Source organism: Saimiri boliviensis, chromosome 3 (assembly GCF_048565385.1).
Source record: "Saimiri boliviensis isolate mSaiBol1 chromosome 3, mSaiBol1.pri, whole genome shotgun sequence".
NCBI lineage: Eukaryota > Metazoa > Chordata > Mammalia > Primates > Cebidae > Saimiri > Saimiri boliviensis.
Genome location: NC_133451.1, coordinates 138,858,496 through 138,874,599, shown reverse-complemented (window position 1 = coordinate 138,874,599; position 16,104 = coordinate 138,858,496). Strand labels below are relative to the sequence as shown.

General features: G+C 34.4%; 1 protein-coding gene across 4 annotated transcripts in view; it reads right to left on the bottom strand.

Moving 5' to 3' along the window:
- The window catches only part of LRBA (LPS responsive beige-like anchor protein), a 746,578-nt gene that overhangs the window by 636,344 nt on the left and 94,130 nt on the right, over positions 1-16,104 (bottom strand). For all 4 annotated transcript variants that reach the window (XM_074396837.1, XM_074396836.1, XM_010338615.3 and 1 more), the window contains 7 exons: positions 14,606-14,701; positions 10,279-10,400; positions 10,062-10,188; positions 9,220-9,339; positions 7,793-7,939; positions 1,318-1,515; positions 993-1,126 (listed from right to left, as the gene is read on the bottom strand). In XM_074396837.1, the coding sequence (XP_074252938.1) occupies positions 993-1,126; positions 1,318-1,515; positions 7,793-7,939; positions 9,220-9,339; positions 10,062-10,188; positions 10,279-10,400; positions 14,606-14,701 (944 nt within the window). The remainder of the gene's footprint in view (positions 1-992; positions 1,127-1,317; positions 1,516-7,792; positions 7,940-9,219; positions 9,340-10,061; positions 10,189-10,278; positions 10,401-14,605; positions 14,702-16,104) is intronic.

Below are 16,104 nucleotides of genomic sequence, written 5' to 3'. Positions count from 1 at the left end.
TGTCACGAGAATATATAGATATGAGAAATTTATACATCCTTTCCCGTATTTTATGACTTACCCTAAAATTTATATGCCTTTGTCTTTTTTAGACTCAGAACTACAACACAAGAGACAAAATGTGCTAAATGTACAATCTAATTGTGCCTATCTGCCATTGCTATCTATTCGTACCTCTTGCTTATTTTTAAATCAGATTATTATAATAGATTTTTTTCCTACACAGTTGTGTGAGCTCCTTATATATTTTGGTTATTAATCCCTTGTTAGGTGGATAGTTTGCAAATATTTTCTCCCATTCTGTTATCTTTTCAATTTGCTGATTGTTTCCTTTGCTGTACAGAAGCTTTTTAACTTGATGTGATCTCATACATGTGTCAATTTTTAGTTTGCTTGCCTATGCTTGTGGGGTATTACCCAAGAAATCTTTGCATAGTCCAATGCCCTGGAGAGTTTCCTCAATCTCTTTTTTTTTAGTAGTTTCATAATTTGAGGTCTTAAAGTGAAAATTGATTACATTTAAAAAAAAAAAAAGCTAATTCACCTCAGACAACAATAATAAAAATTTTGGCTTCCAATTAAATAAATGCAATTAAAATATGAAAAGCTAAGTTCGATAAATCATTATCAAATAATTTAAAATATTTCAAAAATTAAAAATTTCTTATTGCATTCTGAGTTTTGGGTATTAAAAAAAAATTTTAATTTAGACAAAAAAATGTATTTATTTTGAGTAACCTATTATTGCCATTTGTTATGTTAATCTAAAACTGCTTTACTGTGCTCCTTACAGCTTCCACATTTCCTAACAACAAACAAGAACTTAAATTAACATTGACATAATTAACATGGACTTGTAATAGTTTATAGTTCACAAGTTTCTTTAAATTATTTTTAATCTACAACGAACCTGAACGACAAAATATTGTATAGTTCAACATTAATGAAAGTAACCCTCACAGCAAATTAAAAAAATAAATAAAGGCACTCACCAGATAGTCAAATCGACCTCATCAGACAAATATTGCCTGTAATCCAACTGTGCAAAAAGTGGAAATAGTACTTGTACGCCTCCAATTGAATGCATAGCACTTTGAATGGAATGTGTTAAAACTGCCTTCACATCCTTGTAAGATTAAAAACACAGTAAAGAGTTCAATGATTTCTTTTCCAAAACAATCAAAAATAAGGCACAACAGTAAATGGAGAAACAGTAAAATGTGACATTCCATGTGTTTAACAGAAGCTACCAAATACATCTCAATAACACATCAAAAATTACCATTAAAAATGTTCTTAAAAGATCACAGTTAGTACCTGGAGCATAAGTGCATGTGGTGAATGAACAAAAATTGAAGAGTTGTCCTTAGGGGATGACTCAAGGCAAAGCTGGGCATCTGTAGCCCGTGGATTGTACGTGAATGCAATGGCACTAGAGAGTTTGCCATCATACAATAAAAGTTTGTGATGCTCGGCAAGGAAAAGGTCGCTTTCTGCTTTGAATTTAAATGTACCCTAAGAATTAAAAAGAAAACAGTTAAATAGTATGCCACAAAAAGAGAATCTAAGTACAAATCAACACAGGTGTCAAACTTTAAGGAGACAGACCACTGATAATCTTTGAAAGTATCATATAAGAGGATTCCTCCTTGTTTACTTCTAAAATTGGCTGAATTTTATTTTAAAAATGTATGTAATGGAAATCAAGACAACTTGACATTAAAACCTTACTTTAAAAATGTAAAAGTGACCAATAGATCACATTTTATCTTTTTTTCCTTATATTCTGTTTTTTTTTAAATTGCAGTCAAAAATATATAACATAAAACTTACCATCTTAAGCATTTTTAGGTGTATAATTGAGGAACGTTAACTATATTTATATTGTTAAAAAACAAATCTCTAGAACTCTTACATCTTGCAAAAGTGAAACTGTAGCCATTTAACAACTCCCCATTTCCTGCTCCCCACGAGCCCCTGACAATCACAATTTTTCTTTCTGTTTCTATGAGTTGGTGACGCTTTTAGATACCTTATATAAACGGAATCATACAGTATATCTTTTTGTGACCAAAGCATTTCCCTTAGCAGAATGTCTTCATAGCTCATCTATGTTTTGCTGATGACAGGATTTGTTTTTTTAAGGTTGAATAATGGTCCTCTGTGTGTATGTGTGTGTCTGTCACATTTTCTTTATCCATTCATTTACTAATGGACATCTGGGTTACTCCTTTCTCTTTGTTATTCAGAATGATATTACTATGAACATGGGTGAGCAAATATCTCCATGGGTGGGCAATTATTTTTTGTGTGCAAATATGTCTCCATGATTCTCATTTCAATTATTTTGTATATATCCCATAAGTGAGATTACTGGATCACATGGAAGTTCTATTTGTAACTTTTTATGGAACCTCTATATTGTTGTCCTTGGCAGCTGCAACATTTTTCATTTCTATCAACAGTGCATAAAGGTACCAATTTCTTCACATTCTCACCAACAACTGTTACTATGTTTTTTTAAGTAGTCATCCCAGAAGGTGAAGTGATAGTTCACTGTAGTTTAAATTAGCACATTTCTAGTAACTTTTCATATGTTCTTTGAGCATCTTTTCATATGTTCATTGGCTATTTTTATATCTTCTTTAAAGAAATGTCTACTCAATTCTTCTATGCATTTAATTGTTTTGCTGCTGTTCTCGAGTCACAGAATTAATATGTTCTAGATATTAACCCCTTATCAGATATATGATTTCTAAATATTTACTCTCACTCTGTAGGTTACCTTTCCACTCTGCCGGGTATTTCCTTTGATGCGCAGAACTTTGTAACTTTGACATCATCTTATTACTTGTCTGTTTTCACTTTGGCTGCCTGTGTTTCTGGTGTCACAATCAAGAAATCACTGCCAAATTCAATGTCATAAAGCTTCTTCGTTTTTTGTTTGTCTGTTTTTGTGTGTGTGTGTGTTTTTTGTTTTTTGTTTTTTTGAGATGGAGTCTTGCCCTTTTACCCAAGCTGGAGTACAATGGTACAATCTCAGCTCACTGCAACCTCCGCCTCCCGGGTTCAAACAATTCTCCTGCCTCAGCCTCCTAGGTAGCTGGAATTACAGGTGCCTGCCACCATACCCAGCTAATTTTTTTGTATTTTTAGTAGAGACGGGGTTTCACCATGTTGGTGATCCTGGTCTCAAAATCCTGATCTCATGATTTGCCTACATGGGCCTCCCAAAGTGCTGTATTACAGGCGTGAACCACTGCACCTGGCCTCTTTTAGGAGTTTTATAGTTTTACATCTTACTTTTAGGTCTTTAATCTATTTTCAGCTCATTTTTGTATATAATATATAATATGAATTAAGTATAAAACTCTTTTTTTTTTTTTTTTTTTTTTTTGAGACGGAGTTTCGCTCTCGTTACCCAGGCTGGAGTGCAATGGCGCGATCTCGGCTCACCGCAACCTCCGCCTCCTGGGTTCAGGCAATTCTCCTGCCTCAGCCTCCTGAGTAGCTGGGATTACAGGCACGCGCCACCATGCCCAGCTAATTTTTTGTATTTTTAGTAGAGACGGGGTTTCACCAAGTTGACCAGGATGGTCTCGATCTCTCGACCTCGTGATCCACCCGCCTCGGCCTCCCAAAGTGCTGGGATTACAGGCTTGAGCCACCGTAAAACTCTTTTTTTAATCTGGATATCCAGTTTTCCCAAAATCATGTGTCTAACACACTGTCTTTTCCCCAGTATGTGGCCTTGCATCATTTGTCAAAGATCATTCGACCATATATGCAAAAGTTTATTTCTCGACATACTGTTTTGTTCCATTGTCCTATGTGTCTAAGCAAGTCTAACATTATTTTCATTATGTATTATAGCCTTGTAATAAGTTTTGAAATCCAGAAGTGTAAAGCCTGCAACTTTGTTCTCCTTTTTAATATTGTTTTGGCTACTGAGAGTCCCTTGAGATTCCATATTAATTTCAGAATTGTTTTTCTATTTATTAAAAAAAAAATACCACTGGGATTTTGATAAGAACTGCATTGAATCCCTAGATTGCTTTAGGTAGTATAGATTTTTAATATATTAAATCTTCCACAACATGAACAGGGGATGTCTTTACATTTATTTGGGTCTCTTGAATTTTGTCAGCAACATTTTCTACTTTTCAGTGTACAACTCTTTTTGCCTCCTTGGTGGAGTCAGGGTAGAGCTCTTTTGCCACCTTGGTTGAGTTTATTTCTAAGTATTTTACTTTTTTGATGCTATTGTAAAAGGAGTTATTTTTGTACTTTTCAAACTGTTCACTCTTACCACATAGAAACACAACTGATTTGTGTGTCTTGATTTTGTGCCCCACAACTCTGCTGAATTCATTTACTAGTCCTAACAGTTTTTGGTGAAATCTTTACGGTTTTTTAGATATAAAGTCATGCCATATGCAAACAGATCATTTTACTTCTTCCCTTCCAACTTAGATGCCTTTTATTTCTTTTTCTTGCCTAATTGCTCTAACTGGATTTGCAAATACTGTGCTGAATAGAAATTGAAAGAATAGGCATCCTTGCTTTGTTCCTGATTTTAGAAGAAAAACTGTCCATTTTTCACTGTTCAATATGGTGTTAGTCATGGGCTTCCCATATATAATATTTTATTATGTTGAGGTAGTTTCCTTCTAAACAGACTGTTGAGTGTTTAGGGTTTCTTTTTGTATCAACAGTGTTGAATTCTGTCAAATGCTTTTTCTGCATCAGTTGATATACGATCGCATGGTTTTTGTAATTCACTGTTAATGTGGTCCAATGCATTATTGAACCATCCTTGCATTACAGAAAGAAATCTTAATTTGACATTGTATATAATTCTTTTAATGTGCTGTTAAATTCAGTTTCTTAGTATTTTATTAAGGATTTTTCCATCAATATTCATCAGGGATATTGGCCTAAGTTTTCTTTCTTACATCCTCTTGATCTGGCTTTGGTATCAGGGTAACACAGGCCTCATAAAATCAGTTTGGTAATGTTCCCTCCTTATAAAATGTTTGTAAGTTTGAGAAGAATTGGTGTTAATTCTTCTTTAAATGACTTATAGCATTCTCCAGGAAAGCCATCTACTCCTCGGCTCTCTTTGCTGAAAAGTTTTTTATTACTGATTCAATCTCCTTATTAGCTATAGGTCTTTTCAGATTTTTAAAAATTCATTCTTGATTCGGTCTCAGTAGGTTGTATGTTTCTAGAAAAGTATCCATTCATTCTAAATTATCTAATTTGTTGGTATATACTTTTCATAGCATTCTCTTATAATCCTACTTCTGTGGCATGTTATAATGCCTCCTCCTTAATTTCTGATTTTACTTATTTATGTACTCTTCTTTTTTCCTTAGTCTATGTAAGAATTTGTCAATTTTGTTGATGTTTAAAAAAGCAACAACAACTCTTAGTTTCACTGATTTTTTTCCCACTGCTTTACGTTTTTCTTTTCCAGGAGTCTCCAACCAGGTACATGACCTGTTAGAAACCACAGAAAGAAGTGAGCAGTAGACAAGAGAGCAAAGCTTCATCTGTACTTACAGCCACTGCCCATCACTCACATTACTGCCTGAGCTCCATCTCCTGTCAGATTAATGGCAGCATTAGATTTTTATAAGACAGTGAACCCTATTGTGAACTGCACATGCAACAGATCTAGATTATGTGCTTCTTAAGAGAATCTAATACCTGATAATCTATCAGTCTCCTATCACCCCAGGATGAGACCGTCTGGTTGCAGAAAAACAAACTCAGGGTTCCCATTGATTCTACATTATGGTGAGCTGTATAATTATTTCATTTTATATTACAACGTAATAATAATAGAAACAAAGTGCACAATAACTGCAATGCACTTGAATCATCCCTTCTATAAAACTGGTCCCTGGGACAAAAAAGGCTGAAGACTGCTGCTCTATTTCATTTATTTCTGCTCAGATTTTTACCATTTCCTTCCCTATGCTAACATTGACTTTATTTGTTCTTTTTCCAGTTCCATGCTGTATAAATTCGGTTGTTGATTTGAGCTCTTTCTTCTTTTATAAATTATCATCACTATAATCTTCTCTCTTAGAACTGAGGTCACTGAATCCCATAAGTTTTAGCATGTTGAGTTTACATTTTGATTTGTCTCAAGATATTTCCTAAATGTCCTTATGATTTATCCTTTGACCCAATGGCTATTTTAAATGTGGTGTTTAATTTCTAAACGTTGGTGGACTTTTCAGTTTTTCTTTGAACTGGTTTCTGGTTTCATTTTACTGTGGTCAAAAAAGATATCTGGTATAATTTCAGTCTTAACTTTGTTGATACTTGTTTTGTCATATAACACGTGTCTATGCTGTAGAATGTTCCATGTGTGCTTAAGAAGAATGCAGGCCAGGTGCAGTGGCTCACACCTGTAATCCCAGCACTTTGGGAGGCCAAAGCAGGCAGATCCGCTGAGGTCAGGAGTTTGAGACCAGCCTTACCAAAATGGCAAAACCTTGTCTCTATTAAGATTGCAAAATTAAGGCCAGGCATGGTGGCTCAAGCCTGTAATCCCAGCACTCTGAAAGGCCGAGGCGAGTGGATCACGAGGTCAAGAGATCAAGACCATCCTGGTCAACATGTTGAAATGCCATCTCTACTAAAAATACAAGATAGTAGCTCGGCATGGTGGCACATGCCTGTAATCCAAGCTACTCAGGAGGCTGAGGGAGGAGAATTGCCTGAACCCAGGAGGCGGAGGTTGCAGTGAGCCGAGATCACGCCATTGCACTCCAGCCTGGGTAACAAGAGCAAAACTCCATCTCAAAAAAAAAAAAAAAAAAAAAGATTACAAAGTTAGCCAAGTGTGCAAGTGTGATGACACGTGCCTGTAATCCCAGCTACTTGGGAGGCTGAGGCAGGAGAAATGCTTAAACCCAGAAGGCAGAGGCTGCATGAGCCGAGATCACACCATTGCCCTCTAGCCTGAGCAACAAGAGCGAAACTCTGTCTCAAAAAAAAAAAAAGGAGGAGGAGGAGGAGGAGGAGGAGGAGGAAGAGGAAAAGAAGTAAGAGGAGAAGAAGGAGGAGGAGGCACATTCTACTGTTGTTTCATCAAGTGTTATGTATATTCCTGCTAAATACACGGGCTGTGTTGCTATTCAAGTCTCTGTTTCCTTACTGACCTTCTGTATGGTTGGTCTATTCATTATTGAAAGTTGAATACTAAAGTCTCCTACTATTATGGTGTTGCTATCTACTTTTTTTAATTCTATCAGAGTTTGCTTCATGTGTTTGAGAGCTCTGATGTTAGGTGCATATATTTTATTTGTTCTTTCTGGGTAACTGACCCTATCATCATATAATGTCCTTCGTCTCTTTTGACTGTTTTTGACTTAAAGTTTATTTTGTCTAATATAAGTAGGCTACTCCTGCTCTCTTCTGGTCACCATATGCAAACATCTCTTTTTTGTGTGGGTAAATAATAGCTGTATATATTTTTGGAGTTCATGAGATGTTTTAATACAGTCATGCAACATGAAATAAGCATATAATCTAGAATGGATATCCATCCCTTCAAGCATTTATCTATTTAGTTGAAAACAATCCAATTACACTATTTATTTTAAAATGTACAATTCTTAACTATAGTCAGCCTGATGTGTTATTAAATAGATCTCATTATTTCTTTTTTCTTTTTTTTTTTTTTTGTGTCCATTAACCGAACTCCCTATGTATAAACCACCTTTAAATCAAGTTGAACTAACATTGGTTAAGCACAGAACAGTAAGTAAACTACCTTGTATCCCAGGCCCAACTGATAAATAGCAAAAATCTGAGCTGCATTAAGAGCTTCACTGAAAAGGTAAACTGCAGTCATCTGACCACAGAATACTCTGTTAGCATCTGCTGTTTCTGACGAGCCCAGGAAACATTTGTCAAAGGTCTGTAAGAGAAAAAAAAATTTTAGTAGAAAACAAAAAAAATACTCCAGAAATAATAAAAACCTATATTGTCATAAATGTTTTGTCCATTCTAAACTGCATCTAAGTGGACTAAAATAATTTATACCATGAGACCATCAGAAAGAATTTTGAAAAATGTGTATGTAATGACATTAGGGGATATAGAAAAGTTTTAAATAACGTGTATTCTCAAGCCAAACCACCTATATCAAATCCCTGCTTCCTGTGCCACTGAGCATGGCAAGTTACTTAACTTCTCTGTGCTTCACCTTATCTGTAAAATGAAGATTATAACAATGCTTATCTTGCAAGGTTGCTGGGGCTTTTTAAAAATAAAGCTCTTCATTATAATGCCTGGAATACAAAAACACTCAATAAAAGTTAATGTAAGAAAAAACAGGATACAAAACAAGACTTACATGAGTGCTTTTTTGTATTAAAAAAAGAACTAACATTTACTGAGTGCTCATTCTGTATAAGGCACTCTACTAATAGATTTATGGATATTATGTCATTTAATCAGATGACAACTTTCTGAGGTATGAGTTATTTTATGTCCATTTTCAGGAAGAAAAATACTAAGGCCTAATAGATTAGGTAAAGTCATGCAGTCAATAAATGACAGAGCTGAGATTCAAACCTAAGTTGTCTGATTGAACACCCTGATCTAATAAGGTTAGCATTGCACAATATTTATATATGTGTAGCAAAGGATACGGAAAGAGGAGTTAAAGGTGTATGGGTAATATACTTTATGTTCATTTTCCTGGTCTGTGTTTTTTTCAAGCTTTTATAAAAAGGACATAATTAGACATAATTTAAATTTCATTCTAATCTATAGATTTATTTTTGAAACCTGTAAAGATTATAACATAATGGTTATCTATAACAGAATTATATGCAAGATTTATAAGTCTGCTTCATTTAACTCATTCATAAAAATGATCACTACTGCTCCCTGTAGTGGAGCTCCCATTCATTTTGATAAATGAACCAATGACCCACTGCACAGATACAGCCACTGTTAGCTATAAATCCTTATTTCTACCTATATGGAATAATTTTATAAAAAGGACTCAATAATATTTTAGTGACACATTAAGTTCTATTAACAAATTAACATACTGGCCAAATTATGCTTATAAAAATCTACCATTGTAATATTTAGAATTTTATATTCAAGTTATAAAACTTTTTATTATTTAACAAACTCATGTTTTTAAAATAATTCTTTTCATTGCAACATTTTGAAACTACTTACATCACTAGTGTTGACAAACCATGTTATCTCTCCATAGGACGCTAGTTCACCATTCACATAACATCGAAGTTCACTGTTCTTCCATCGGTTATAGATGTGCACTATGGTAACCATGTACCACTGAAGAAGCAAAAATAAATAAATAAAAAATACAAAGATAACAATTCTCCCAATAATGCAAACATATCGATAAGTAGAAGTTAAATAAGTTGTAATTCAACCTAAAAATAAAACAAGAGTACCTATGTTAAATTCAATATTTACCTTCTGGAACAGTATCTATTCATGGGGCCTTTCAACTGATAAGAACTTAACCACTACATTATTTTTCCAGCTTTTTATTATGAAAAATTTCATATATACCCCCAAAATCTGAAAATCCAGTACACACATCCCTTTTTCCCACCACCTAGATTCCACAATTGTCAATTTTTTGCCGTATTTGCTTAATCTATCTGACTACCTATCTACCTATACATTTTGTTGATGAGCCATTTATTAATGGTTTTGTACCTCTAAACTTTTAGGTACAAAAATTTTTAATATAAATTCTTTTGTACCTCTAAATTTTTATGTACAAAAGCAAACACATATTAAATGTGCACCAGTAAGATAAATGCCACAGATATTTTCTTATATCTCCCTATCTCCATAAATAACTAAATTTGCAATCTTTTTCACATCTAAATCAGAGAGGTCAATCATCCAGTGATTTATACTTCATCTTTTCAAACAGTAAAACTGGAATTATGCTTTACCATGTTATGTAAGTAGTACTAAAACAAAGCATTTTGATGACTAGCATAGCTTGTTAGCGTAACTATGTCTCAAAAATCATGTACCTTTTGTGGCTTGAAATCAAATTTCACACAGTGTTGAAAGCCTTTTCCTTTTGACTTTATTGATGTTATAATCAAACAGCCTCCAACAAAATGAGCAGAATAGCCAAGACCTTTGCTGGTTCTGAAACTACAAAAAATAGGTTTTCATTTTACTTCTAAACATTCTTCTCAGTTCCAAAGTCAGGTTTTAACACTAATCAGTTATATAAATACATACCAATACAAATATGGTTTATCCTTATCTACATTGATGTTATTTACAGGATCCATTCTAAGCCATGTATGAAATGTAAAACCATTCTGGTATGGCCATTTGGCTATAGGAGGTAATGCAATAGCCTAAAGGATAAAAATTTTGAGTTATTAACTCACATGAAAAACCATATTATTGAAATCCTGAAAATAAGACTTTACAATGCTATATATATTTGTACTACATCACATTAGTTTATGTCACAATTAAAATATCTGAAAGAAGACTTCATCTGGAAGAATAATTTTAATAACTTTTTAATTTTCCCAAATACATAGTAATGTTAATTAAATGAAAGAAACATTCAGTGTAACCTGCTGGATACATAAACCTTGTCTTCTTCATTTCTTAAAATAAACATATCCACAAAGATTCTAATTAAAAGACATAGGTAGTGATATCAAATTAGAAATTCAATGCAATTTTCAGGTATTAGAATAGAGAAAGATGGACAAGAATGGAAAGAGAAAAGAGAAAAAGCTTGGTATATGCTGCTTTTATAAAACTACAAATATGAAACTGAAGAGTATTAGTTCATAATATTTTTAAATTATATTCAGAACTCACTATACAAATGGCTTTACCACTTGGTTTAAATTTTTATTTAAAAGATCATACTACGTAAGAGAAGGATCTTGTATAGCCAAAACAATCTTTAAAAAGAAGAAGAGGCCAGGTTCAGTGGCTCAAGCCTGTAATCCTAATATTTTGAGAGGCTGAGGTGGGCAGATGACCTGAGGACAGGAGTTTGAGATCAGTCTGGCCAACATGGTAAAACCTTGTTTCTACTAAAAAAAAAAAATACAAAAATTAGCCCAGCATGGTGGTCGGTGCCTATAATCCCAGCTACCCAGGAGGCTGAAGCAGAATAATTGCTTCAACCCAAGACAGTGCCATTGCACTCCAGCCTGGGCAACAAGAACAAAACTCTGCTCAAAAAAATAAAAAAATAAAGAAAAAGAAGAAAATAAAAACAAATTTGAGGACTCATACTACCAAATTCAAAACCTGCCATTAACATAAAGCAACAGTGATGAAGACTGTGGTATTAGCATAAGGCCTTAGTGTGCTTTGGTTAGGCAAATCCTTTTTAATTATGCCACCAAAAGCACAAGTAACAGAAGAAAAAATATACACACTGGACTTTATTAAAATTAAAACCTGTGCTTTAAGGAACACCATCAAAAAAGTGAAAAGACAAGCCACAAGAATGGGAGTAAACATTTGCAAACTGAATATCTGATAAAGGACTTGTAACCAAAATATATAATCTTACAACTCAATAATAAAAAGACAAATACAATTTTAAAATGGGCAAAAGATCTACACAGACATGTCTCCAAAGAAGATATACAAACAGCCAATAAAAACATTAAAAGATGCTCAGTATCATTAGTCAAAAAAGAAATGCAAATAAAAACTACGATGAGATACCCCTTCACACCAACTAGGATGGCTACTAATACAATAAAAAGACAGCCTATAGTCCCAGCACTTTGGGAGGCTGAGGAAGGTGGATCACTCGAGGTCAGGAGTTCAAGACCTGTCTGGCCAACATGGTGAAACCCCGTTTCTGGCAAAAAGCACAAAAATTAGCCGGACATGGTGATGCGCACCTGTAATCCCAGCTACTCAGAAGGCTGAGGCACAAGAATCACTTGAATCAGGGAGGCGGAGTTTGCAGTGAGCCGAGATCATGCTACTGCATTCCAGCTTGGGTGACAGAGCAAGCATCTGTCTCAAAAAAAAAAAAAAAAGAAAAAGAAAAAGATATTAACCATATTGGCAAAAATGTGGAGAAATTTGACCCTTATACACTGCTGGTGGGATCATAAAATAACACAGCTACTTTGGAAAATGGTCTAAAAGTTCCTCAAAATGTTAAACAAAGACTATATGACCCAGAAATTCCAATCCTAGGTACATACCCAAGAAAAATTAAAACATATGTCCACACATATACAAATGTCCATAGCAATATTATTGATAATAGCCCAAAAAGTGAAAATCCCAGATATCTATTAGTTGACAAATGATTAAATAAAGTGTGGTATATCCATACAATATAATATTAGCCATAAAAAGGAATTAAGTACTGATACATGCTATACCATGGATAGATCTTGAAAACATCATGATAAGTGAAAAAAGCCAGTCACAAAACACTACATGTTGTATGATTTCACTAATGTGAATGGTCCAGAATAGGGATGGAGAATATACGGAGTGACTGCTAATCAGTATGGGGTTTCTTTTGGGTGTGATGAAAATGTCCCAAAATTGATTATGGTGATGGTTGACAAATATATGAACACATTTACCAACTACACTATATACTTCCAATGAGCTAATTGTATAGTATGTGAATTATATCTCAATAAAGCTGTTTTTTAAAAAATTCAAACTACACAGGCTTCTATTTTAACTTACATATGCAATTATGTATACATATTTTTATATGTATTAGATATTACATAAAACATGAAAGACATCATAGAGCCAAACTTCAGTAATAACACTATTGAGAACTGAAGAGGCTGATTTAAAATGACTGTTGCATTAGGAAAAAAGGAAAATAATAATTACAGCTCACAGACTGACAAAAAAATTTTTAGAAAAAAATATATATTCAGTGTATACACATGTTCTCTCTCCCTAAAAATGATATCAAAGATGTAAAAGCTTTGTAAAGATACTTTATCCATAAATACTTTAAATTCTCATTAAAAGCTTTGTTTAAGGAAAGGAAATCATTGAACAAATTTAAAACATCTATTCTCTTCAAGTTTCAAAAGCAGTTCAGCTCAACTGCCTACTTTTAAGATAAATGCACACAATGCAAGCTCAGAGAACTGTAAATAATAAAATTACAATGAGGCATGAAAAAAGGTAATCTCATAAGAATACTTTTTTATGTTAGAGGCAATGATAGGCTGTATGACAAGAAAGTAAAATTATTCTGAAAAGCTACAAATCTAAAATGCCTTATAAGGAAAAACTGTAAAGAAAAAAATTGGGCAATAAAACTTTTCAAAAAAAGTTGTGTATTGTGTATATAACATTCAAATATTACAAATGTCATATTAAAACATTTTCTTATCTTTTTGCAGATATTGCCAGGCTACAAAGGGCCTAATTAAGATTTTATGAGAACTAAAGTAAAAAAATGAATGACTGTGGCTCATGCCTGTAATCCCAGAACTCCTGGAGGCCAAGGCAGGGGAATCATGAGGTCAGGAGTTCGAGACCAGCCTGGCCAGCATGGTGAAACCCTGTCTCTATTAAAAATACAAAAAGTTAGCTGGGCATGGTGGTGCACATGTGTAGTCCCAGCTACTTAACAGGCTAAGGCAGGAGAACTGCATGAACCCGGCAGGTGGAGGTTGCAGTGTGCCCAGTTTGCGCCAATGCACTCCAGCCTGGGTGACAGAGTGACACTCTGTCTCAAAAAAAAAAAAAAAAAAGAAGAAGGCTGGGTGCGGTGGCTCACGCCTGTAATCCCAGCACTTTGGAAGACCAAGGTGGGCAGATCACGAGGTCAAGAGATCAAGATCATGGTGAAACCCCGTCCCTATTTTTTTTTTTTTTTTTAAGAAAAAAAATTTTAAAAAAAAAAGAATGAAAGATAAGCTCAGGAAAAGAGCAGACTAACATATCTTTTTAAAAACTTTGTTTTGCTTATAACAGACTGACCAATGTAACAATGAGGAGATTTTTAAAACTTTCATCTATAACTTATATATATTATATAATGTGCTTCTATATTATGAAACATTACAGATATCACTATTATACATAATTGTATTATCTATAAACTGATTAATAGCTTACAAGAACGCAGAGACCAACATAATTTGGAAACTCACAAGTCAAAGAAAACTTGCATAGTAAGTTTCAGAGCCTCTATTTCTTCACTATCATTCTATACACCAGATACACAAAAACCAGAGGTAGAGTAATGAAAGGTGAGAAAAACATGTTCACAAAGATTGACATGAAAGTTTTACACACAGATAGCTACTTAGGAAAACATGGCTATGTTTAAAACAATGAGGTTCTTATTCCATTGCTGACCAAGCTGTGACTAGGCATTTTCTCAACTAAGTTAAGCCTCTGTTTTTTCACCTCTAAAGCAATTACAAAAAGTAACATGTACAACTGTCATAAGGATTAAAGTATGTTGAGTAGAAGTTTCTACCTAGCACAGAACCTGTCAGGGGTGTTCACAGGGCGGTACTTTCAAGAAGCAAAGAAAAGAACTGGGAGTGATTTCCTCATTAATATTACTTACTGCAGCACTCTTTCCTGGAAAGTTGAAAAAGGCATCAGGGCCATACTTCTGAGGCATATGCTTTAACACAGACAGCAACTTCCCAGCATGTGGAGGCTATGAAGATAATAAACAATTCACTAACCACATTATTTACCATAAGACAAAAAGAAAAACATATTTTAATATAGTCTTGCTTTAATATATACAAGAATAATTCTATAAGCTTAAAAGTATATAAAATAATTTTTTATGTTATTTTCAAAATATAAGGCAATATCATTAGACACCTGAAACTCCTCTTCTCCATGCTGCAGCAGCAAAAAGGTGTTTTTGTTTTTGTTTTGCGATAGTGTCTCCAGGCTGGAGTCCAAGTGCAGTGGCACGATCTCAGCTCACTGCAACCACCACATCCCAGGTTCAAGTGATTCTCCTGCCTTGGCCTCCCAAGTATCTGGGATTACAGGTGTGCGACACCATATCCAACTCATTTTTTTGTATTTTTAGTAGAGACAGGGTTTCACCACATTGGCCAGGCTGGTCTTGAACTCCTGACTTCAAGTGATCCGCCTGCCTCGGCCTCCCAAAGTACTGAGATTACAGGCATGAGCCACTGCACCCGATCTTCTAAAAACAAACTACATCAACCCACCACCTACACTTCTTTAAAATTAAAACACTTAAAAATTTAGCAAATACTTCAATAATGCTTACAATATTACACTGTTAAAGGTACTTCAAAAAGATACTTGAACATGCATGTTTATAGCAGCATAATTCACAACTGCAAAATCGTGGAACCAACCCAAATGTCCATCAATCAACGGGCGGATAAAGAAACTGTGATGTGTATCATATATTTATGATGGAATACTATTCTGCCATAAAAATAAATGAATTAACTGCCATTTGCAGTGACCTGGATAAGACTGGAGACTATTATTCTAAGTGAAGTAACTCAGGAATAGAAAACCAAACATTGTATGTTGTCACTGATATGTAGGAGCTAAACTATGAGGACACAGAAGAATACGAATAACACAATGGACTTTGAGGACTTGGAGGGAAGAATGGGAGGGGGAGCACAGGATAAAAGACTACAGATATGGGGTAGTGTATGTATACTGTTCAGGTGATGGGTGCACCAAAATCTCACAAATCACCACTAATGAACTTACTCATGTAACCGAATACCACCTGTACTCCAATAACTTATGGAAAAATAAAATAAAAACTAAACATTTCAAAAAAATGGTACTTTAAAAATATTAAAATATTTTAACCTCATAACCATCCTATGGATGGTATTATTATCCCCAGTTTATATAAGAAGAATCTGAGGCAGAGGAACATTCCCAAAGTCACATATGTAATAATTGTCAAGGTCAGGATCAGAACTCAATCTGAGTCCAGAGTCCATGCTTTTAAACAACTATACGGGCCAGGCACAATGGCTCACGTCAGTAATCCCAGCACTTTGGGAGGCCGAGGCAGGTGGATTATGAAGTCAGTGTATACTG